Source organism: Peromyscus maniculatus, chromosome 18 (genome assembly GCF_049852395.1).
Source record: "Peromyscus maniculatus bairdii isolate BWxNUB_F1_BW_parent chromosome 18, HU_Pman_BW_mat_3.1, whole genome shotgun sequence".
Classification (NCBI taxonomy): domain Eukaryota; kingdom Metazoa; phylum Chordata; class Mammalia; order Rodentia; family Cricetidae; genus Peromyscus; species Peromyscus maniculatus.
Genome location: NC_134869.1, coordinates 13,685,203 through 13,708,458, shown reverse-complemented (window position 1 = coordinate 13,708,458; position 23,256 = coordinate 13,685,203). Strand labels below are relative to the sequence as shown.

General features: G+C 46.0%; 1 protein-coding gene across 4 annotated transcripts in view; it reads right to left on the bottom strand.

The window, feature by feature from the left end:
• Gnptab (N-acetylglucosamine-1-phosphate transferase subunits alpha and beta) overlaps positions 1 to 23,256 on the bottom strand; it is a 75,478-nt gene that overhangs the window by 6,042 nt on the left and 46,180 nt on the right. For 3 of the 4 annotated variants that reach the window (XM_076554577.1, XM_006979847.4, XM_076554578.1), the window contains 12 exons: positions 20,814 to 20,975; positions 18,792 to 18,971; positions 18,432 to 18,602; positions 17,067 to 17,190; positions 15,657 to 15,860; positions 14,042 to 15,087; positions 11,881 to 12,080; positions 11,505 to 11,724; positions 9,845 to 9,958; positions 8,227 to 8,312; positions 7,707 to 7,805; positions 6,117 to 6,284 (listed from right to left, as the gene is read on the bottom strand). In XM_076554577.1, coding sequence (XP_076410692.1) covers positions 6,117 to 6,284; positions 7,707 to 7,805; positions 8,227 to 8,312; positions 9,845 to 9,958; positions 11,505 to 11,724; positions 11,881 to 12,080; positions 14,042 to 15,087; positions 15,657 to 15,860; positions 17,067 to 17,190; positions 18,432 to 18,602; positions 18,792 to 18,971; positions 20,814 to 20,975 — 2,774 coding nt within the window. Of the gene's footprint in view, positions 1 to 5,589; positions 5,712 to 6,116; positions 6,285 to 7,706; positions 7,806 to 8,226; positions 8,313 to 9,844; positions 9,959 to 11,504; positions 11,725 to 11,880; positions 12,081 to 14,041; positions 15,088 to 15,656; positions 15,861 to 17,066; positions 17,191 to 18,431; positions 18,603 to 18,791; positions 18,972 to 20,813; positions 20,976 to 23,256 lie in introns of those variants that run through there. The other variant, XM_076554579.1, reaches the window with a different exon arrangement.

Sequence of the window (23,256 nt, the reverse complement as noted above, 5' to 3'; positions counted from 1 at the left end):
TTTAAAAACCCTAGGGTGAGACAGTCAGGCCCAATGGATTAGGACCCAGACCCTCCTGAGGCTATCCTGTATTTTCTGTTTCTCTCCCCTCTTTACTTCTATCTAATGTTTTCTGCTGCTCCTACACAAGAGTACTCTGGGGAAAAGTGGGGGTGGGATGGCCCCCTACAGATGGCACCAGTGAACAGGGACAAAGACAAAAAAAGAAAATCCTGAGTACTTGGCGAAAGTGAGAGTTAGGCCCTGACAGGAAGCGGCTGGATTGGTACGGTTTTGTTGTGAAAAAAGTAAAATAAGGCAGGGGTTTATCCTCAGGAGAAAAAGAAAAAGGGGAGTGGAAGGATGTCCGAATGTAAGACTGTAATGCAGAATCTTCTCTATCAAGATTTCTCTTTCTGTCTCTCTCAATTTCTATCTTTGAAAAATAAGGAAGGTAGAATGTAGTGATATAGAATAGAAAAAAACTTAGACAAGTAAGTGTGGGAACATAGTGTAAAGACCAACTTTAGGATAAAATAGAATATGAAAAGCACCTAGACAGAGAAACTATGTCTTTAATTTTCTAACTTTGGGGCTAGGAATGCAAGCTGGGAAAAATCAGAGAAGAGAAAACAGGCAGAAAAAAGATTCCTGTGAGGAGCTTTTGGTCCCAAGTGTCAGGAACAGAATCTCCCCAAGACAAAATGCAGATGAAGAGAGCCAAAGTTTAGAAGTCTTGGGAAAACTTGGTGCTCTTTCTCAAAAACTGAAAGCTTTCTTGGAAAAAAAAAATTGGTAAAGTCTCTCTCTAAAACACTAAAAGCCTTTCAAAACTTTCTCAGCCTTTCTTTCTGTAAGAGCAAAATTAGATTCACCTGTTAATGACATCTTTGGGGGAAAAAATCACCTGTGATTCGCTCTAAGAAAAAAACAAACCTCTTGGAACAGGGCAAAACCTCTCTGCTAAGTTCTATCTTTTCAAGCCAGTAAGTAAAAAGCAACCAGAAATCCCTCTGCAGCTAGAACCTGGCTAACGATGCCAGTTAGCATCGGGAAAGTGCAGGGCAGCTTGAGGAAGCTGCTGGTGCAGAGAAAGCAATGAAGCGGAGCTGTGTTTGCCGCTGCACTCCAGCGTCAGGGACTCTGCCGGAGGGAAGATCCGAGCCAGGACAGGACCGAGAACTATCCAGGAGAAAAGCTCTCTTTTCTATCAGGGAAAAGAACTTTCTGAAAAAAGCTTTGTTTCAAGTGCTTTCGGTTTCCCTCACTTCCCCAGTGAGGAAAGTGAAGCCCTGAAGGGGTTTTGCCTCTGGCAATATGCTCTGAGTGCGCAAGGACAGACAGATGCAACCTGCTTGGGGAAATGTCTGATTAGGGAAGTACACCTGTCCTAAAGTGAGCTTTAGCTATAACAAAACCCTCCCTTGATAAAAAAGCAAAAGCTTGATTTCAGTATTAAACACAAACCACACAGACCCTGAAAACAGAAACAGAAGTTGGTGTACTTGAAAGACATGATGGGAAATGTATTGTTGAAAACTAGCTTGGGAAATGTAGTAATAGCATAACAATATAGAGAAATGCATTCTGGGAAAAGTAGTTTTTCCATAAAGATGGTAGTATTGTCCAGAAAATAGTTTTTTCAGCTCATAATGAAGTTTCTTTCCTAAGCATTGCTAGAAAGCTTAGATTTACTTCCCAAAAAGCTGAGAGCAAACAAACAGTTTACCTCATAGGAGATAATTAAAACAAAAAAAGCTTATGACATTGAGTTATAGTCAAGATTCTAGAGAAACACTGATATCATTAAAAACGCTTATGGTAAACTTAAAAAACAGCTTTAAAAAATTAAGGAGGAAAATTTTCTGCGGAGTTTGTTGAATGTCAGCTCCAAGGAAAAACTGAAAGGATACAAAGCTCGGAGCTGTGCTACTTTTGGCTATACAGGTTCTTTTGAGAAAGTGCCTTATATTGCCTAATAGCTGCGCAGTGTTTTTTTTTTAATGGTAGCTGGATAACAAAGAGCTACCTATAAGGGCAGTGAAGTGACTTAGAAATACATTGTGTCCCTTAGAAAGTTTTTCTTCTCATTCTCTTTTTGGGTTTGATAACTAAGAGTTTACTTTTATTTTTATTTTCTAAATCAAGTCCAAAGACAATTACTCTCTGTCTTGTTGGAAGATAATGTTAAATCTCCTCTAGGTGTCAAGAAATCTCTTTTAGGTGTTTGCTAAGTTAGATATTTGCTAATGGTAGCCCTACAGAGAGTTTTCTAAGAGAGTCTTCCTGGTGCAAGTTAGTTCTGTTAAGAGTAAGAAGTATCTTTGCTAAGGTAGTTCTATGGAGTTTCTTCAAGAATATAAGCTTATAAGAAGTATAAATAAGTGTAAGTTGAACGTGAGTCTGTGAGAAGTGTAAATGTTGAATGTGAGTCTAAATGCTTGATGTAAAAAGATACTGTGCAGGCTTAAGTAAGACAAGCATAATATATTAAGGTAGGATATGGGCTTTAGGTCTAGGGACGCAGTGAAGTTTAATAGAGAAATTATATGGGGAAGGTTTAATAAAAAAGTAATTCAGGGGCTGGAGAGATGGCTCAGAGGTTAAGAGCACTGACTACTCTTCCAGAGGTCCTGAGTTCAATTCCCAGCAACCATATAGTGGCTGACAACCATCTGTAATGAGATCTGGTGTCCTCTTCTGACCTGTAGTCATACATGCTGTATACAAAATAAATAAATAAATCTTTTTTTTTTTTTTTTAAAGTAATTCAGAGTAGGTTTTTCCCAACCTGGGATGCAGAAAACAGTGTCCATAGCGGACTGCAAACATGGCAGTTCCAGAAGCCTCCAACAATTGCCAGGAGCACCTTCAGAGACTGCCAGCTTCAGAGAACAGCAGCATACCATGTGCAGCTGAGACCCGCGAGGCATCAGCACAGCGCAGGTGGCAGACCCTCAAGACAGAGCAGCCAGGTTCTGCAACCTTTGAGAGGCTACGCGGCGAGACAGGTAACAGCAGGCAGCGGCTTAGAGAGCCCAGTGGCTTGCCTCACCTCGGGAAAGGTGAACAGTGAGCAGTGGTGAGCATCGGAGACTGGGGAGACCAGACTGCTTCCAGGAGCAGAGGAGCAGTGTCCGTGCTGGACGAGCAGCTGAGACAGGTGGGAGCCCAGGAAGTGTTGGAGGTGAGAGCCGTGCTCCAGGGTGATCAGCCAGACCAGGGCTCTATGGAAACTGCTGGGTGCTCCAGGCTGAACAGCCAGACTGGGTGGGGCTCTGCAGGAGGTGCTGAGACACAGTAGAGATCCCAGCAGCAAGGTGTGGCTGGATCCATGGACTTGCCCTAGGGCTACATTCAGCAGTGAACCAGAACAGCATACAGTCGATTCTGGGACCCAGGGTGCTGAGCGCGGGACCATTGCTGCAAGCAGATAATAGGACCCTTCCAGAGCCAGGGTTGCTGTGGGAAAGCCACAGGTCAGCTTATAGTAGCTGGAGTATGGCGGGAAGTAAGGTCTCTAGCCTCAGGACACAGAGGTCCTGAGAACAGCCTGATTATGGAAGGCTACAGACTGCAAAGTGCAGTGGTAGTGGAAAGTAAAAGTTTCAGAGATGCTTGCTTGAACTGAAAAAAAAAAGTTTTGGTTATGGACTCCTCATATTTGAAGCTGTTTGCTTCAGAGTCATTATGACTCTCACAGCTACACAAAGACTTGAGGGCAGCTGACAAGCCAGGCCCTGATTTCAAGCAGTCAGAGGAACTTCTAGGAACAGTACCAGAACTCTTTTTGAACTTAAGAAATGAAATGGGCAGTAGTGATTTCATTACAATGGGACAGCTTGAATTTACCTATGCATACAGGTGGTGGTGCACGCCTTTGATCCCAGCACTCGGGAGGCAGAGCCAGGCAGATCTCTGTGAGTTTGAGGCCAGCCTGGTCTACAGAGTGAGATCCAGGACAGGTACCAAAACTACATGGAGAAACCCTGTCTTGAAATACCAAAAAACAAACAAACAAATAAATAAATCTAAAAAAATTAGCTGAGCCTGTATCCTGCACTCAAGAGGCTGAGGCAGGCAGTCTCCTCATTTTTCTTAGCATGTTATTTCTTCAGAGTGAATGCCAGCGTTTATGTTGTAGAGCAGGTGCAGGAACAGGACCCCGAATCTTGGGTGCTCTGGTCTGGGCTCCTTCCCTTCTTTGTTTAAGGGCTTTCTGACAACACATTTGCAGGCATCATCTTCTTCAGAGAGACTGAAAAGCTTTTGGATCCTGTGAGCTCTCGACCTAGAGGCACAGTGGTATCCATCGGTCTAGGAACATCCTTCTCTCCCTTTCTTCCTTTCGCAATCACCAGCTGAGAACGCTCAGGCTGGCATCCACGGTGCATCCTGGACAGACAGGCACTTCTACCGCCAATCCTCCTTGGTCTATAACAAGAACACCCTTGCTCAACAGCAAGCACACTCGGCCATGAGTCAAGACACCTTTATGTGAAAACCTTGTCATTTTGTCATCCCACCTCTGATTTGGACCATATAATCCTTCCATTCTTCACCCAGAGCATCAGCAGCTACCTCTGTGGCCTCGCACGTCTCACAGAAAGTATGAAGCTTGTGTTCGTCATCCACTTCCATGAGTTTCTGACAGCCGGTGTCTGGGAAGGACTTCATGAAACCTTTTCCACATAGAAACGTCATTTGGGAAATATGAACTCATTCCCTGGGCCATGCCCACTCACATTTGGCTCAGGAATAAACTTTTATTCCCCTTGGGATGAGAGCTATGTTTCATAAGGACAAAATCAAGTCCAAATGTCACCAAAAGAATCAGTGCTTCCATCCCTGGTACACCAGTATCACCACAAACCTTACTGCCACCAATATATCCTATCTGATACCTATCACAAAGGACAGAATGCGAGCACCTCAAGGCTGCCATTATATATGCTTCATCTTTGGATTCCAGCACCTGACCTAGGGAGGCAGGCAAAGGGTTAAAAGTCTTCATAAATCCAAAGACAAAGTCTCCTGACCTCGTGGCAGTAAGTAAAATACGAAGAAAGCACACAACGCAGCTGCAGAATATACTAGGAACGCATAAATTTAGTCAGGCTTGATCTACCACTTGCCAGTTGCTTTAGTGGGAGCAAATTACTCCATGTACTTACATCCCACATCCCAGCACTCATGAGGCTGGGCCAAGGTTCAGATCACAAGGGGCAGACCAGCTTGGGCTGCAAAGGGAATTCCAGACCAGCATGAGCTATATAAAAAGAGACCCTGTCTTAAAAAAAAAAAAAAAAAAAAAATCAAAGCTCAGAATGTATCTTAGTTGTAAAGCACTCGCCTAACATGGACAAGGCCCTGGGTTTGATCTCTATCACTGAAGAAAACAATTCACCTAAAGTGACATCAGTTACACAAGGTCACATGGCACAATCCTTACATAAACAATATCCAGAACAGGCAAATCCACAGTGAGAAAGCAAATAAGTGGTCACCAGGGGCTGAGGGTGAAGTGATGGGAAAATGATTGCTCAAAGGGCACTGGGACCCTTCTTGAGGGATGAAAAGGTCTTCAAACCCAAGCAATGCTGAACACATCATGAATATATAAATGCCTCTGAACTGCATGCTTGAAAATGGCGAGGTGTAGTCTATGATCTCCATTTCAATGTTTCCTTGTCTTCTCTTGTCTTCATTCTTCCAACTACAGCAGACACTTTCTAAAATAATTTACCAAATGTCAATCTTTCAGACATTATCTATGAAGTTTCCGCTGGTTCTGAATTGTTTGACATTCAGGTCAGCCCATGCTGATTTCATGTGCCTCTCATTTTGCATGACACAACAAGATCTTCCAAATCAATGCTGCTGTCCACTTAGACACTGAGCAACAAACAACTGAATAAATGAAGTTTCATTCAGGAAAACTGTAAAAACCCAGTTACATAAGTTTTTCAAATCTCTTCAAATGCCAGTTAAATGTCTTTTAAATATTTAGTAAAACAAACATTGTAAGAAATCACAACAGATAACACATTAAAGAAACGTCAGAAATCTAAAATCCAGATACAAATGTATATGTGGATACACAGGCACACACATATATATGCAAAACCAGAATTTACCATTCCTGCAGCTCGTGCATATGAAGAAAACGGTTCCGATACTCTCTTGGCAGCTCAAACTGGGAAGGTATGGGAAACATGGATTCATAGAAGTCCCTGAGAACAGCCTTCACTGTCTGGGCATCTTTATGATTGTGGTCAATGTTGTCATTCAGACAAACAAACTTCCTGAAACAGAGAGCTAACGTCATTGGTCATCACACACATGAGTCTGATCCAATAAGGTAAGAGATCTGGGTTCCAAAACTATTTCCAATGTGCCAGCACCCTAAGTTGGTACATTTGCTGATAGAGCTCCCTGAGGAAGAGTGTTTCGTAGAGTTTCCTTGCAAATCCCTTACCTGTAAAACAAGAGGACTAGGGCAGATAATTCTCAAAGGTCCACGTAACTATGGGGATAAATAAATGACTTCCATTAAGTGCAGCCAGATATATAATGTGTTCAGTAGATGTAGTTGACTGGCTGCAGTACTGTGTTAGAAGCTGGGGGAATAATTAGTAAGCACCTAGAACAGGTTCTTTGGGCTGACTATGTGGATGTCGGACATAGAGATGTGTCCTACGGCGCAGACCTTTTGAGTTTTGAATTCATGTATCTCCAGCCAAGCTAAGAGGCTATAGTTCAGCAAAACTGGGTTAGGACGGTGTGTCCCTTCTTGTTTCAAGTTTTCTTGAAGGCAAAAGTCACTAAGCCAAGCAAGGTACCCCTAAGAATATGGTAAGATGTGACAATACCTTTGAAAACAAAATTAAAAAAAAAAAAACAACAACAAATTTAACAAAACCTTCAGCTCCAACTACCAATTCTTGGAAAAACAGAGAGGACGTAGGAACATCTTAAGAACCTACATAAAGAATAAAAGAGGGCAAGAGCTTTTTAAAAAAAGGAAATTAGCTGAGCATGGTGGCTGCTGCCTTTCTCTCAGGACTCAGGAGGCTGGGGCAGATCTATGAGTTCTAGGCCAGCTTGGGCTGTGAGAACCTGTCTCTGAGATAAAACAAAACAGAAAACAGAGAGACTAAGAGGCCCAGGCTGTCAAACAGCCAGCAAGTTCTCCCAGCAGTTAGAGAGCCACTAAGTGACCCCCCTCTGTGTGCCAGGGCAGGCACCAGGGACGCCGTCTAACTGCCAGGAAAACTGCTCAGGAAGAAGCTTTTCAGAAATACCCAGTGCCAGCCGCCTAGAAGCCCCACCCCTCCCCTCCAGTCTGCTCCGGGCCCCCATCTCTCAGCAGTCTGGGCGAGGCCCCTCCCCTCCCATCCAGTCTGCTCTGGGCCCCCCCATCTCTCAGCAGTCTGGGCGAGGCCCCTCCCCTCCCATCCAGTCTGCTCCGGGCCCCCATCTCTCAGCAGTCTGGGCCAGGCCCTCCATGGGGAATTTACACTTCATTCACAACTCCTCTCTCTTGGGTCAAAGCCACCTGAAACACTATGTCCCTTTCCCATGGAGCTTCTCTGTCTACTCCAACCTGAACTAAGCCATTCCCTTCTCCTAGTCCTGCCTGTTCCTCTTTTTAGTCATATTTATTTTTAGATTAAAAACCCCATATTTTTATAATCAATCAGAAAAATTATAAAAAAAATTAGTACCTGGGGTTTTTTCTTATGTCATCCAGCTGGCCAACCACATGAGAAACATTGGTACGAATCATTTTGAAAGCGATTTCCTCTTCTCCCATTATTTCAAACCTAATTGTCAAACATATTTAAAGAGTTTAATAAATACACGAGCATTCTTAAAAACTTTAGTGAAGCTGGGCAGTGGTGGTGCAGGCCTTTAAAATCCCAGCACTCTGGAGGCAGAGGCAGATAGATCTCTGTGAGTTCGAGGCCAGCCTGGTTTACAGAGTGAGTTCCAGGAAAGGCACAAAGCTACACAGAGAAACCCTGTCTTGAAAAACCAAAAACCAAAACCAAACCAAACCAAACAAACAAAAAACTTGGTTAGACTCAGTGTGAACAGAAACCACTGCATCTTTTAAGGTTACTAGAGGAAAATCTCACATAACCTTTGAATGAATGCACAGTTTACTAACACATTGCAAGGGCACAAACATGCCAGACCTTTAGAACTGTCCTTCAGCTGAACAAAGGTGCATTTACCACTCACCTATATTTGTTCTTGTCTTTATACGCCTTATGGATTTTGTCGGTTACTGGTTTACAGTTGGTCACAAGGCTTTTAGTGACCGGTGGCTGCGAGAGAACACAGGTGGGTCAGTCAGTCCGTCCATCAAGGGCGAGACAAGAAAGAGCAAGTGAGGTACCAGCCTTGGGTGCTGAACGTAGGGGTCACCAAGAGTCCACGGGGCTCAGGAGCTCCCCTCTTAGCTACGACCGAGCTGCGCTCTGGGGGTACACATAAAGACATCTGGAAAGACAAGGGATGGGGCTGGCAATCTAGAGTGCCAGCTTCCCCTCTTGAGGAGAAAGGGCGTGGTCAGGGCCCTGATAACTACGAGCATTTTAGTTACCCTTTAGTTATCCTTGGCCTAACTAAGTAGTTAATTATTGTTGTCTGTCTTCTTAGACAGCCTCCCCCTATGGAGTCCTGGCTGACCTGACTTCCTAAGGAGACCCAGGCTGATTTTAAACTAGTGGGTCTCTCACTCCCGCCTCTCATGTGGTGGGTCACAGGCCACGTGCCACAGGGCCTGGCTTAAAATAGAATTAAAAAAACGACAACAACCACGACAAACAACAGGTCATTAACCTGTAGACACCCTCGACTCTGTTAGCTTTCACAGAATCGGCATAACTAAATCTAGGGAAACTTTTAAAAAGGAAATTTTATTGTTTTAAACTCTCCCGAGAGTGTTCTTTAGCTGGCATAATTTAACTTCTATGTTTTAAAAATGATTTTATTCTCTCCAGAGGCAGAAACGGACTACTGATTACACACATACTCTTTCACTGAGAACCGGCAGTGTTACAGGAGTTACCTACCAACGGTTGTAAACCACCAAGTAGGTGCTGGGGACTGAACCCAGGTCCTCCACAAGAGCAAAAGTGCTCTTAACCACCAAGCCATCTCTTCCCTCCAGAAAACTTAATAGAATTTTATTCTAATTATGAAAGCGAAAGCTATTCATTGTACAAAATATGGAGAAGACAGCAATACTAGAAAACTCTCTGTGATTTAATCTATCCTTTGAGCTGTGTATGTTCTGGTATTCAAGTAGGGGGTTGATTGTATTAGGGAATTCTTGGTAATTCAAGTCACAGTGTATGCTTCCCATTTCCCTCCGTATCCACTGGTTTTCTAAGCATTTCCCATACATCATATGTCCGACTTACAAAACCAAGTTAAATAGTCTATGCCCTTTCATCAATTCTCAGGTGCACATATTTTCACATCTCTGAAATGGGGACATCTCTTTCAGTTAATAATCTGGTTATTTTGGACAAGTGACATTGCCACAGGTGTGTGGAGCTCATCCGCCACCCCCACAAAGCCAGGAAGGGCCAGCAGTACCCGTCTGACATATTTCTTTGGAGTGTTCCTTCCAAAAGAGAGTTCTGGGGTTACCCTTGGTCACTAGAACGTCTGTTTATGGAATCCAAGTAACCAATCTGAAAATGGACTTACACAGTCACAGGGTAGGGACGGGTTCCAAAGCAAGATGTAAGCGACTGTGTATTAACTGTGCGGCTTTATTGCCTCGGGTGTTGATGTGCTCCACAGAAATGGTGGAGGTACATCCGGTAAGGATTAGCATGGGACTTACCAGATTGGGATCATAGTATGCTTCCTGAGTTGGTGGGATATTGTTCAGTTGAGTGATATTAGCAGGAAGCATTTTTGAGCAATTTATTAGCATGTGCTCCAACCCTGTCAAATCCTAACCAAAGCAAAATATAAATCTGTTATATACACTATAGATAAAAGCTGCGGTTTAAAAATAAAAAGTAGGTGCATACAAGAAACATTATTTAGACCATGCAGGTTGTATTTATGTATTTAAAGTTTTATACATGCACACGCGCGCGTGCACACACACGTTCTTATAAATTTGTTATATACACTATAGATAAAAACTGGTTAAAAAATAAAAAGTAGGTGCATACAAGAACATTATATAGACTATGCAGGTTGTATTTATGTATTTAGGAACACACACACACACACACACACACACACACACACACACACACACACACACACGTTCTGTTGGAAGCTCCGCCTCAGGTTTCCCCCCACCCCCAAACCCTGCCCCTCAGATAGCCCACCAAGCCACGGCTCCTCCCCCAGGGCTGCTCAAGACCACGCCTACAGGGTATTTAAGCTCCGGTCCACAGACCTAGACCTGCCATGTGATTTCTCCTCTTCCCCTGAGATAGGGAATGCTTTGCTCAGATTAAACCTGGTTCTTTACTTAATTCAGCTCGATTTGGCTTATTGCACCAGCAGAGAAACCCACTACCGGGGATCCAAAATACTAATCAATATACATACACAACAATTAATGAGGATAAAAAGGCCATGAATTTGAAAAAGCTCCAGAAGGGAGGTAAATGAAAGGTCTTGGAGGGTGGAAAGGAAAAGGGGAAATGATACAATTATATTTTAATCTCAAAAAATAAAAGGAAAAAAATCATAATAAAGAAGCATGTGAAAGTCTCTAAGTGGATATTCCAAAGGGTTCAAAAGCAATAGGATTCTTAAGTCTAAAATAAAAACATTTCGCCGGGCGTTGGTGGCGCATGCCTTTAATCCCAGCACTCGGGAGGCAGAGGCAGGTGGATCTCTGTGAGTTCAAAGCCAGCCTGGGCTACCAAGTGAGCTCCAGGAAAGGCGCAAAGCTACACAGAGAAACCCTGTCTCGAAAAAACCAAAAATAAAATAAAATAAAATAAAATAAATAAATAAATAATAAAAACATTTCAAAAGGGCAAAATAAGACAATGCAGCAACAAATATTTCATCCTCATCTGAAATAGAATGTGAGGCTGGTGAAACACTCAGTTTTTCGAGGTGGTCCAGGCTCAACAAGAAAGAATACAGTGCAACTCAATCCATCTTAACGTCTCCATGCATGAGTTGTGCATTTCTAAGGATCACAGAAGGATGTGGCTGAGATCTCCAGCCAGTCACACCCCAACACCCCGAATAAACTTGCCACAAGGACCATATGCACCTAGCTCTACCACCTAGCTCACCCCTCAGATAACAGATGATTACCCCAATGCAAGAGCATGAAAAATAAATCCATAAAACACAAATTTCAAATATTTTAGTTCTGGCACTAAGAAATGGATGAGCCACTAGCCCACACATTAAATATTCAGCGTTATCTTTACTTGAAATGTAGTAGAAAAAGAGGTATTGTCAGAATTAAATCTTTTCACTTAACATGTCACAAGCTTAAGGCTGAAACAATGTATTACCTGCAAGCTCAAAGGCAGATCATGAATTCTGGTAGCGAGTGTCCGGATTTCTCTATCAGACAGGACACCAGATTGGTCTGTATCTACTTCATCAAAGACTCGAGAAATATTCAGGGGCTGGACTGCACTCATGAGATAATAAAAATACGAGAAGGCAAACTGCATGTCCTCAGAGTGGCGCACCTTGTGAAATGACGTCTTGTCAAATTCTTCAGGGAACCTGTCCAAATGTAACACACAAAGAGCTTTGGATGTCTCTGAAAACAGAAGTCCGTCTCCACATCTTATTTACATGGCTTCATATCTGACTCATAGCTCATCAGGGCAAATGTCAAGTACACAGGCAGGCAGGCACACGTGCACAGTGAAGACTTACATATCTTGCAGTTCTTGCATAACGATTCTGTCAATCATGTGCGGCATGTGTGCAGGGACTTTCCTGGATGTGAATCCAAACTTGCTATTTAGAATTTTATTGACGTATCGGAGTGAGTCCGCGAACGTGTCCTGCAGACGCCGCCCTGTACGTTTGCTATCAGTGAAGTATGTCAACTGTATCTTCAGTGACTCTTCCTCCTGAAAGGAGAATTCCATGTAACTCCACACTGTGTTTAGTCCAAAGTAGATTCTATTAACAAGAGGGAAAGGTATCACATGCCCTGTGTTACAGAATGTGTTAACTGGTCACTGACAGTCCTCAAGATGAGAGACCTTCATGCGGTCAGGTCATTTTAAGGATCTTAAGGAAAACACTGGCTTGTAACAGTGATATAACAGGCCTGTAAGTGTGCCTTAAAAACTAGTCACAGAACACGACTTCAAAGCCAATTCAGTACAACATTTAGGAAAATTATTTCCATACAAATTTCACAGTGCCTTAAATGTCAAGCTACTTTTCCTGGTGACAACGGAGCACGTATCTGAGTTTTGAACAGGACTAAAAGAAATCGAGCTCACTCTACAAGAGAGACAAAACCAGTTAGGCAGAACCACACGGGTAAATAAAATTGGCCAAGAATGTGAACATACTTTAACAGAAGCAATTATTTTGCTCCCCAGCCCAAAGATAATGTGGAGGAACGGCAATGATTGGTGCCAGTTAGCAGGTGGAGCAGCGAGCTGTCCTGTGCCCTGTGGAGTACGACGTGACGCCACCTTTTAGGACATCAAGTTTACAAGAATGAAACCTAGCGATTCTAGCGATGGAATAAAAACGTAAGCAGGAGATAGGTGGAAAAGCTCGCTGAGGTGCTGTCGTGGTCAAATAATGGAAAGGCCCAGCTGCTGGAAGGGCAAAGGCATTGCCCAGGGCTGCTTTCTCACAAGGACCGAGTCAGAGGAAACCACAGGGAACGTGTGGATGGTGTGCAATCACCGCTGCGGGCCAGAAACCACGTAGGTGGCTTGTTTATGTACCCGGAGCAAAGACTGGAAGCGGCCACTGATCCAATCTCAAGGAAGGAGATTCAAGAAGACCTTCCCCTTTTAGGGCAGATTTTTGTGCTGCTTGAAAATTTTACTAGTGTACAGTCAAACTCATATATATATATGTTTTTCGAGACAGGGTTTCTCTAATGTAGTTTTGGTGCCTGTCCTGGAACTCACGCTGTAGCCGAGGCTGGCCTTGAACTCACAGAGATCCGCCTGGCTCTGCCTCCCAGTGCTGGGATTAAAGGCATGCGCCACTACTGCCCAACCACTCCTATACTTTTTTAAAGGACAGGTGGGGAATTATAAAAAGAAATGCAGTCAAGAACTGCCACGTTGCACTCAATTAGTAAATGCCCAACGTGCAAGGCCAAAAGGTGCCTTCCGAAAGTGCTGAGGAACAAGACACAGGCCCCAGTCTGTGTTCTTCTTCGCCGTCCAGCCTTGGCCATACAACTTTTCTTGGTCTGTCAACTCTGACCCATCTAGGGTCAGCTCACAGGATGTGGTGGTTCCTGAGGCCATCTCCTTTGGGACTCCTTGCCTATGACTCAACAGAGACACCTCATGGCCACAACTATCAGCTTTCAATCTGTCCTGCTTGGTGGCCTCTTGGTCGTCCCGTGTCTGTACTCGCCAGTGTTCATCGCTGTGGCAGCACCTTCAGGAAAAAACGCCACCATGGCATAGTGAAGGCCACGTGGGACACGAGCGACAAGAGCCCCGGTTCTGAGGTTTGGCTTAAGTGGCCGGTGGCGCTGATGGCGGAAATGCCAATGAACTTATCTGAACCTCGGGTTTCTCACCAGTAAAGCTGGAATAGTACCAGAGCTAAGGAGACAGGACATCACTGCTGTTCTTCCACGTCCCCAGCCTCCACCCCGGCTAAAACGCTTACTCACATCAGGACCGTTACCTAGACTGCAAAAGTTTGGGGCATTTTTATAATGACGGTTATTGGGGAAATTAAATGAAATTATTCGAGAAAAACGCTTACTTCAGTCGTGGTCACAGAAAGCACTCAACAAATGGTAGTTACTATTACATGAGCACTTAGAAAGTACTTATGTTCCCGGGCATGACAAAGAATAAGGCTGGATCCAACTTACATCAAGAAGGTCTTGGAAGTACTTTTTTTTCTCCCAAGGCAAAAAGCCTGGGTAAGTGAGCGTGTAGTGCTGCAGCCTCCGTCCGGGCACTACCTCATTTACAGCTATGTGGCTGTCGACATCGCCCTCCACTCGGCCTCCTTCCTCTTCTCTCCCCGGGGGCTCTTCTTTGGGTACACGCATGCCTACTGCATGTGGCGCCCGAGTCTCCGGCTTAAATCTTGCATTGGTCTCCAAGACCGGGGGTGGATTCAAATCACTGTCCCGGCCATTCGCCTTCACTGTCCCCACCGGGGACGTCCATCTCTCCGACCTCTGACCAACAACAAAGCCATCTGGGCTTTTGTGAGAGGGCTTTTCCTGCGGGATCTCCAAATTGTCTTTTGTTTCGTCTGTCCTTCTGGCTTGAGGTTTTACTTTAGCATCTGGTGAGCTCCCCAGGAAAGACCTCAGCAAGGCTGCCTTGGATAAGTTGTACCCCTTCAGAGTGATGTCGCCAAGCTCCAGCTGCAGATCCAAGTTGCTCAGTCTCGCCTGGGCTTCTCTTGAGAGGAGTGAAATGTTCACCAGCGGGATTTTCACCTCCTCTTGGAGTCTCCCTGTTGTGTTTCCGTCTCGTCTCCGGACCTTGGGGAAGCGTTGCCCTCTGGGAACGTCTTCAAAGGGGATTTCGGCCTGGGGAAAGGGTGTCACCGGGCTACCCAAATTCTCATAGGCCTTCTGGGTGGTAGAGTTCAGCTTTGGCACCTCCCTTGTGTCCACCTCTATGGTTAGCTGGATTCTGAACTCTTCGTCATTTGCGTTCTGGAGTGTGAGATTGAAGTGGATCACGGTGGCATTCATCCCACTGTGCAGTATGAGGTGGATGGTCTTCCACTTGTTTGCAATGGACGCGTGTCGGATAATTGGGTTGTCACTGTAGGAGCCTTCGATTCCTCTTCTGGCTATTTTTGCGAAGCTGAAATAGGGCAGGTATTCACCTTTGGGGATAATGTAGTGAGTCTGGTTTGGGAGGAGTGTTACTTTATACAGTTCATGAAAATGATCTGGAGGAGAAAACACAAACATGGTTTCTTTTTAATTAGACAGTTTTACTGCCATTCTCTCTGTTCAAGTTCTTATTTTCTAAGGATGACTTTCAATCCATTTAAAAATGCTCACAAATTCTAATACAAAGTTTGGGGATATGGCTCATCGTATCATTTGAACCAGCCAGAGCAATTTACATGGAACATTAACCCTGATTCACTACAGAGATATGGCATGATTTTTAATCAATAAATTTCTTCTTTTAAAATAAAGATTTATTTATTTATTATGCATACAGTGTTCTGCCAGCATGTATGCCTACATGCCAGAAGAAGGCATCTGATCTCACAACAGATGGTTGTGAGCCACCATGTGGTTGCTGGGAATTGAATTCAGGACCTCTGGAAGAGCAGCCAGTACTCTTAACCTCTGAGCCATCTCTCCAGCCCTAATCAATAAATTTCAATAACTGATTTCCAACTCTTCGCCCACTTGCGAATTACTGTAAATGATGACAACCATCGAATGCTCCCCTATTTGTGGAGTTAGCCCTTTGTTTCTAATGTTTCCATGGCGACACGCATACCTTGTCCACAATCACCAGCATCAAACCCGCAGGACACGACGTTGCAGGCTTGGTCGCAGAACTTATCGGCGAGCCAGGAGTTCGCACACCCTTGGTTACAGTAAGAGACACTGTTTATTCCTCCACCAAACTGCCAGGGCTGCCCGGCTCCAATGTTCCCGGTACCCCCACCTCCTGCAGCATAGCGGCTTCCTCCACTGTTACCTGTAGAGGGAGGAGGAAGGAAGAGTCCTTACTGGGCTTACAACTGTGAAGGCAGACAGCTCATCATTCTTACTAATGTTTGCAAGACTGAAGCATGGATTGCAGCTACAGAGACCCATCCCATCTTTTAACACCAAGACTGATGCATGGATTGCAGCTACAGAGACCCATCCCATCCTTTAACACCAAGACTGATGATGCATGGATTGCAGCTACAGAGGCCCATCCCATCCTTTAACACCAAGACTGATGATGCATGGATTGCAGCTACAGAGGCCCATCCCATCCTTTAACACCAAGACTGATGATGCATGGATTGCAGCTACAGAGGCCCATCCCATCCTTTAACAGAAGACTCCCTGTGTCTTAAGGAAAGGGAGTTCACGTGGAAGAGTACAGTCGGTGGTGATTAAGATGGGTAGAGCCAAGCTGGAGAAGGGAAAGAGATTATTCCAGGGGCCATGACTCAGAATTCCCAAAACCATGTCCAGACACAGGTATTCCCACCGTCAAACGTTAACGTTTTGCTAGGTCTGCTTTATACACCTGTGTTCTCTCCCTGCAGCTGCCTAGACTTCACAAAAGGGCAGCTGACAGAGAAGACGAAGACACAGCTGTGACACTCTGTTTCCTCCAATAGTCAACACAGTTTCCAAGTCCATTTCCTAATGCAGAATACCAGGATGATGGCATCTGTGCCCACTCTCTTTCTCAGAGCCCCCCAAATCAAGAGGGTAATAAATAATGTTCTAGAAGTTAGTGCTTTATAAACTGAAAGGCAGCAAGTAAACGTATTTTCAAAAGTGCCAACGTCAAGTCCAACGGTGAGTGGGTGGGGGTTGCTGCTAAGTAGATAAGGGTTATTTATTCTGTAGCTTCGACCATTTCACAGCCTACTGCAATTTCCCCCTGAGGTTCCTGCCATGGACTCCTGCAGAACCAGCTGGAATAACCCTTGGGTTTACATAATTGAGAGTTTTCTAGCTACTTTAAGTAATAACAAAAGATATTTTCAAGTGCAGAGCCTACATCAGAGAAATGCATGCAATAACAGTAGATACCGTGAATCAACGGGGCCACATGGCCATACCGACCAGGAATGTCTGGATTCTGGAATGTTTCAACGTCCGGTTTAGGAAGTCAACAGCGTGGATTCTTAGAACTAAGGATGAAAAGACGAACAAGTCATGCTGAGCACGTCCTTACCAGAGCAATCGCCACCATCCCAGTCACAGGCGGAATTGTTGCAGGCCTTATCACAGTAGCCGTCTTTAATCCAGGAGCCGGGGCAGCCCTCGGCACAGTTGGGCACAGGCCACGTCAAATAAACCTGCGGTAAAAATCAAAGAGAAAAAAAAAATACAACAGTTTCTGACACCTTTTACTCTCTATTTAGAATATCTTGAGAAAGATATGGAGCCTCTGAAGTTTCCCAAAGACGACTGCTGCTGATACTCGGCACTGCCTTTGGCTGGCCAACGCCCACTGTCCAGTGAAGCCTGCTGGGCCCGGCTGTTCTCTTCCAGCCGCTTCAGAGAACAGGGACTCATGGGTTAGTTTTAATAACATGCTTTTATAACCTACTTCTAAATAAAATAGCACGGTCCGACTTACATATGAACACAGAACATGTCAAGGGAGGAAGGGACTCTGCTGCAGGTCATTCTTCTGCTGTGACACTTATTAGCAACCTGAGTGCTTTTCTGCATAATCGCCTCAAGGCTGAGGGAAGGAGAGGGTGAGTGCTACCGGTGGCCTAAAACCTCCACGGTGAGGCCCTGCTTAGGCAAATTATTTCGTACAACATCCTGAGCTAAGAAGCGAGTGCACGGCTACTTGATAAATTAAATCCACCGAAGATAAACACCCCCCCTCCCGTTTTAAAGACACCATTCCTTTGCACATTACACTTATTCAGAATTTATGTTTTAAACCTAACCGGAAACTAGAGCTTGGCAATGGCTAGAGTTTGGCTCTATGGTAGAGTACTTTTCTGGCACAGGTGAGTTTCTGGGGCTGATCCCCAGCACAGAAAACAAACAAACAAATCCGGTTCAATTCAGACAGGTCTCCCCATCCCACCTGATTCAACCTTCAGTCTCCCTCCCCCTCCCTCCAACACAGCCTGAGCCAGACGGGCCACCTTACATGAAACTTCATCACCCCCTCTCACTCCCCCACGAACCCCCATGCCCACCCCAGAGCTGCATGTGCACATGTACACACACACACACACACACACACACACACACACACACTTCTTTAAGCTAATTTTGTGTGCTGGTCATTTTGCTGTCACTCAAGCTGCAATTCTGTTGCAAAGTGACTTTGCTACGGTAGAAAGTATAAAGGGTCAAGGAGGAAACAGGAACCCTGTTCATCTGAGACCCAGGAAAGCAGTGCCCCACGGCTGTGTTCTGACTCTTAACCCTGACTCTCCTGAGCTTGGAGTCACAAATGCGTAGCTGTGGATACTTGCATACAGAAATGCATACACAGACGCGTGAGGAAATGCCTTTCCTCATCTGCTACTGATGTTCCGACGAGGTGCCCACCCATCTCAGCACTCACCTTCTGCCCTTTGGAGTGGCTGTAGAAGTCATCCGGCCAAACATCCTTACCGAACATAACATCGTCATTCAGATAAATAAACTTCTGCGACAGCCCCTCGATGCGATGGATGTGACTTTCAATAGCAGGGGAACTGAAAGTAGGCAGGTGGCTCAGATTCCGGAAAATGTCCTTGAGCAGAGAAGGCACACGCAGAAGGTAAATGTGAGCTCTTTTGCTTTGGTTGGGCATTCAGACAGAGGGAAGGGAGGAGAATGGTAATTCAAAGAAGGCGGACACGGAGGTCGAGACGGATCACTGTGCCACACTGAAAGCCCAGACAGGAAACCGCAGCCCTGTGATGTCTGCAAAGTCACGCACCTGGTGGGTTACTATTGTCACTCGAGGGTTGTCAAGGTTCAGCCAGGATGGAATCTGCCCGTTGGTGACGATGAAAATATTCCGAACCCACGGCGCATGTCTTTCGATGGATCGCAATGAGTATCTCAGCTCTTCGTTATCTTCGAAACGGCTGGCAGACACATCTTCATCCTGCTTGGACTGGGAGACGGGTAGAAGTTTGGCACATAAAGACATGAAGGATCTCCACTGGATCCCAGCTCCTCCTCCTTATCTTACCCTCTGCCTGCTCTGTTCTAAGGGGGAGTATTTTTATGTCAACTTGACACAAGCTGGAGTCATCTGAGAAAAGGGAGCCTCAAGTGCGAAAATGTCTCCATAAGCTCAGGCTGCAGGCAAGTCTGTTGGGCATTTTCTTAATCGGTGATGCATGGGGGAGGGCCCAGCCCATCGTGGGTGGGGCCATCCTTGGGTTGGTGGTCCTGAAGAAAGCAGGCTGAGCAAGCCATGATGACCAAGCCAGTAAGCAGCACCCCTCCCTGGCATCAGCTCCTGCCCCCACATTCCTACCCTGCTTGAGTTCCTGTCCTGGCTTCCTTCAGTGAAGAACAGTACTGTGGAAGTGTAAGTCAAATAAACCCTCCCCTCCCCAAGTTGCTTTGGTCATGGTGTTTCATCACAGCAAAAGAAACTTAGACAGGCTCTGCCTAAACTTTAAAATTTGTGCGTGCATGTGTGTGTGTGTGTGTGTGTGTGTGTGTGTGTGTGTGTGTGTGTGTGAGAGAGAGAGAGAGAGAGAGAGAGAGACAGAGACAGAGACAGCATGAGAGAGAGAGACAGACAGACAAACATTCCATCTCCTCATTATACTTTACATAAAGGGTCTTAGATCCGATTGGTCCTGCAGGCCTGGAGCTTACTATGTAGACTGGGCTGGCCTCAAATTCATAAAAATTTGCCTGTTTCTGCCTTTAGACGGCTAGGACTAAAGGCATGTCCCATCTAGCCTGACCAAAGCTTTATTTTGTTTACATTTATAAGTAAGTGAGTGTGAGGGTATGTGTACGTGGGTGCCCTTGGAGGCTAGACAAGGGGTGATAGGTATCCCTCGAAGCTGGAGTTACAGGAGGTTGTGAGTTGTCTAATGTGGGTGCTGAAACCAACCCCGGGGTCTCTGGAAGAGCAGAGTGTGCTCCTGACAGCTGAGCCATCTCTGCGGCCTTGTTCTTTTTAATAAGAGGCAAACCAATGGCAGAGAACGGAAGTTTGGAAAAGCCCTAATGAGGCCACTTTCCAGTAAGTCCTCTCCCTTCTACTAAATCTGACCCACAGATATTTAACATTCTAATTCTTTAGCCCAGCACTCGCCCAGCTGAGCTGTTCTGCCAATGGCAGACATTGTGAATTCTTCACCTGAGCTGTAGGGGTCTACACCCCTTCCCTGAGATGTGAGGTCTATACCCCTTCCCTGAGCTGTAGAGGTCTAAACCCCTTCCCTGAGCTGTAGGGGTCTACACCCCTTCCCTGAGCTGCAGAGGTCTACACCTGTTCCCTGAGCTGTAGAGGTCTACACCTGTTCCCTGGCTGTAGGGATCTACACCCCTTCCCTGAGCTGTAGAGGTCTACATCCCTTCCCTGAGCTGTAGAGGTCTACACCCGTTCCCTGAGCTGTAGAGGTCTACACCTGTTCCCTGAGCTGTAGAGGTCTACACCCCTTCCCTGAGCTGTAGAGGTCTACACCTGTTCCCTGAGCTGCAGAGGTCTACACCCCTTCCCTGAGCTGCAGAGGTCTACACCCCTTCCCTGAGCTGTAGAGGTCTACACCCCTTCCCTGAGCTGCAGAGGTCTACACCCCTTCCCTGAGCTGTAGAGGTCTACACCCCTTACCTGAGCTGTAGAGGTCTACACCCCTTCCCTGAGCTGTAGAGGTCTACACCCCTTCCCTGAGCTGTAGAGGTCTACACCTGTTCCCTGGCTGTAGGGATCTACACCCCTTACCTGTCTACACCTCTTCCTTGAGCTGCAGAGGTCCACACCCCTTACCTGGCTGATGGCACTCAGGTCCCACAGCAGATACGCAGGGCTGACGGTCAGCTCTTTCCCGTTGATGGTCATGTTCTTCTTGGCTTGCTGGGTTAGCTCTTGGAAACCTTTGGGGTTGTTCAACTTTAGAAGAGCGACACTGGCCTCCGAATATAACTGTAACTGACAGAGAGCAAGAGATATGGGCACACTGCACCGCTGGGAACAAACACAGACTTACCTCTAATTTTGTTTTCTTTCGGAGAGAGAGTTTCGGGGTCTAGGGGGACCTTAAACTCACGGCAATCCTTCTGCCTCAGCTTTCCAAGTGCTGAGATTACAGGCATGAGCCATCATGCCCAGCTTTTTAACTTTTAGTCTTGAAATGTAAAGACGGTATCATATAGGCCAACAGTATTAGCCAGAGGAATACAACAGAACATCTGTTAACATGAAGGAGTGGGGGACCAGTGTGACCAGGGCACCCTGGGCATCATTTGATAGCTACAGCCATTCCTCAATCCCACAGGAGCTACAGCCATTCCTCAGTGTCACAGGGGCTACAGCCATTCCTCAGTGTCACAGGGGCTACAGCCATTCCTCAGTGTCACAGGGGCTACAGCCATTCCTCAGTGTCACAGGGGCTACAGCCATTCCTCAATCCCACAGGAGCTACAGCCATTCCTCAGTCCCACAGGAGCTACAGCCATTCCTCAATGTCACAGGAGCTACAGCCATTCCTCAGTGTCACAGGGGCTACAGCCATTCCTCAGTGTCACAGGGGCTACAGCCATTCCTCAGTGTCACAGAAGCTACAGCCATCCTCAGTGTCACAGGAGCTACAGCCATTCCTCAGTGTCACAGGGGCTACAGCCATTTCTCAGTCCCACAGGAGCTACAGCCATTCCTCAGTGTCACAGGGGCTACAGCCATTCCTCAGTGTCACAGGAGCTACAGCCATTCCTCAGTGTCACAGGAGCTACAGCCATCCCTCAATGTCACAGGGGCTACAGCCATCCCTCAGTGTCACAGGGGCTACAGCCATTCCTCAATCCCACAGGAGCTACAGCCATCCTCAGTGTCACAGGGGCTACAGCCATTCCTCAATCCCACAGGAGCTACAGCCATTCCTCAGTGTCACAGGGGCTACAGCCATTCCTCAATGTCACAGGAGCTACAGCCATCCTCAGTGTCACAGGAGCTACAGCCATTCCTCAGTGTCACAGGGGCTACAGCCATTCCTCAATGTCACAGGAGCTACAGCCATTCCTCAGTGTCACAGGGGCTACAGCCATCCTCAGTGTCACAGGAGCTACAGCCATCCTCAGTCCCACAGGAGACTCTAGATCTCCTGAGACATCAGACTCTTATGACATCCCCCCAACTCTTCAGAGCTGGCTTATTTTTATGGCTCTTCATTTATACACACACACACACACACACACTGGGTGTAGTCACCCGCCTTTAATCCCAGCACTTGGGAGGCAGAGACAGGCAGATCTCTGAGTTCGAGGCCAGCCTGGTCTACAGAGGGAGTTTCAGAACAGCCAGGACTATGTGGAGAGACCTTGTCTGGGGGTGGGGGGAGAAGAGCCAACAGTTTCTGACTTTGTTCTAGAACATGACCGATATGATACACTGGGTGTATCACAGTGTAACTTGGCTGGGTTTAGGTGGCTGCATGCTGTAACTGGGCATCTCAGCAGCGTCCTGCCTCTCTCCTGGTGTAATCTAGGTCTGACCGTCCAAGTGCCTCCAGAGTAATATACCTTTTGTGGGCAAAGCTGTGGAGCAACCACAGATCTAAGGAGAAACAACGTGAACAGCAGCCAGTTTTACACACCAGCTTCTCCACCCTCTCAGTGCCCACACCACCTCTATCTGTATTAGATTTGGACTCTGTGTCAAGATTTCCTAGGAAAAGAGGTTTTTCTTTGGTTTTTTTCTTCTCTCTCTCTCTCTCTCTCTCTCTCTCTCTCTCTCTCTCTCTCTCTCTCTCTCTCTCTCTCTCTCTCGTTTTTCGAGACACGGTTTCTCTGTGTAGTTTTGGTGCCTGTCCTGGATCTTCCTCTGTAGACCAGGCTGGCCTCGAACTCACAGAGATCCACCTGGCTCTGCCTCCTGAGTGCTGGGATTAAAGGCGTGCGCTGCCCCGCAGAAGAGAGGTTTTTCAACCAGAAACTAAGGAGATGGGTGGAAACAACCCCGTTGGAGGCAGGAGATCCTTCTGCCATGCTGTCTTCTCTGACAAGGCTGCTGTAGTCTATAAGACAAATACAGATGCTTACAGGGTTGTTCTGGCTGTTTTTGCTATCAGACTGTTTTGACTCATTTCCTAAGCAGTTACCCGAGTTTCCAGAGACCTCCAGGCCATAAGAAAGCAGTGGAATTTCATGTCTGCCATTCCCCCTTTTCACCAACGCATGCCATTAACTCCTGACCACCAACAGTGTGGCGCATACAT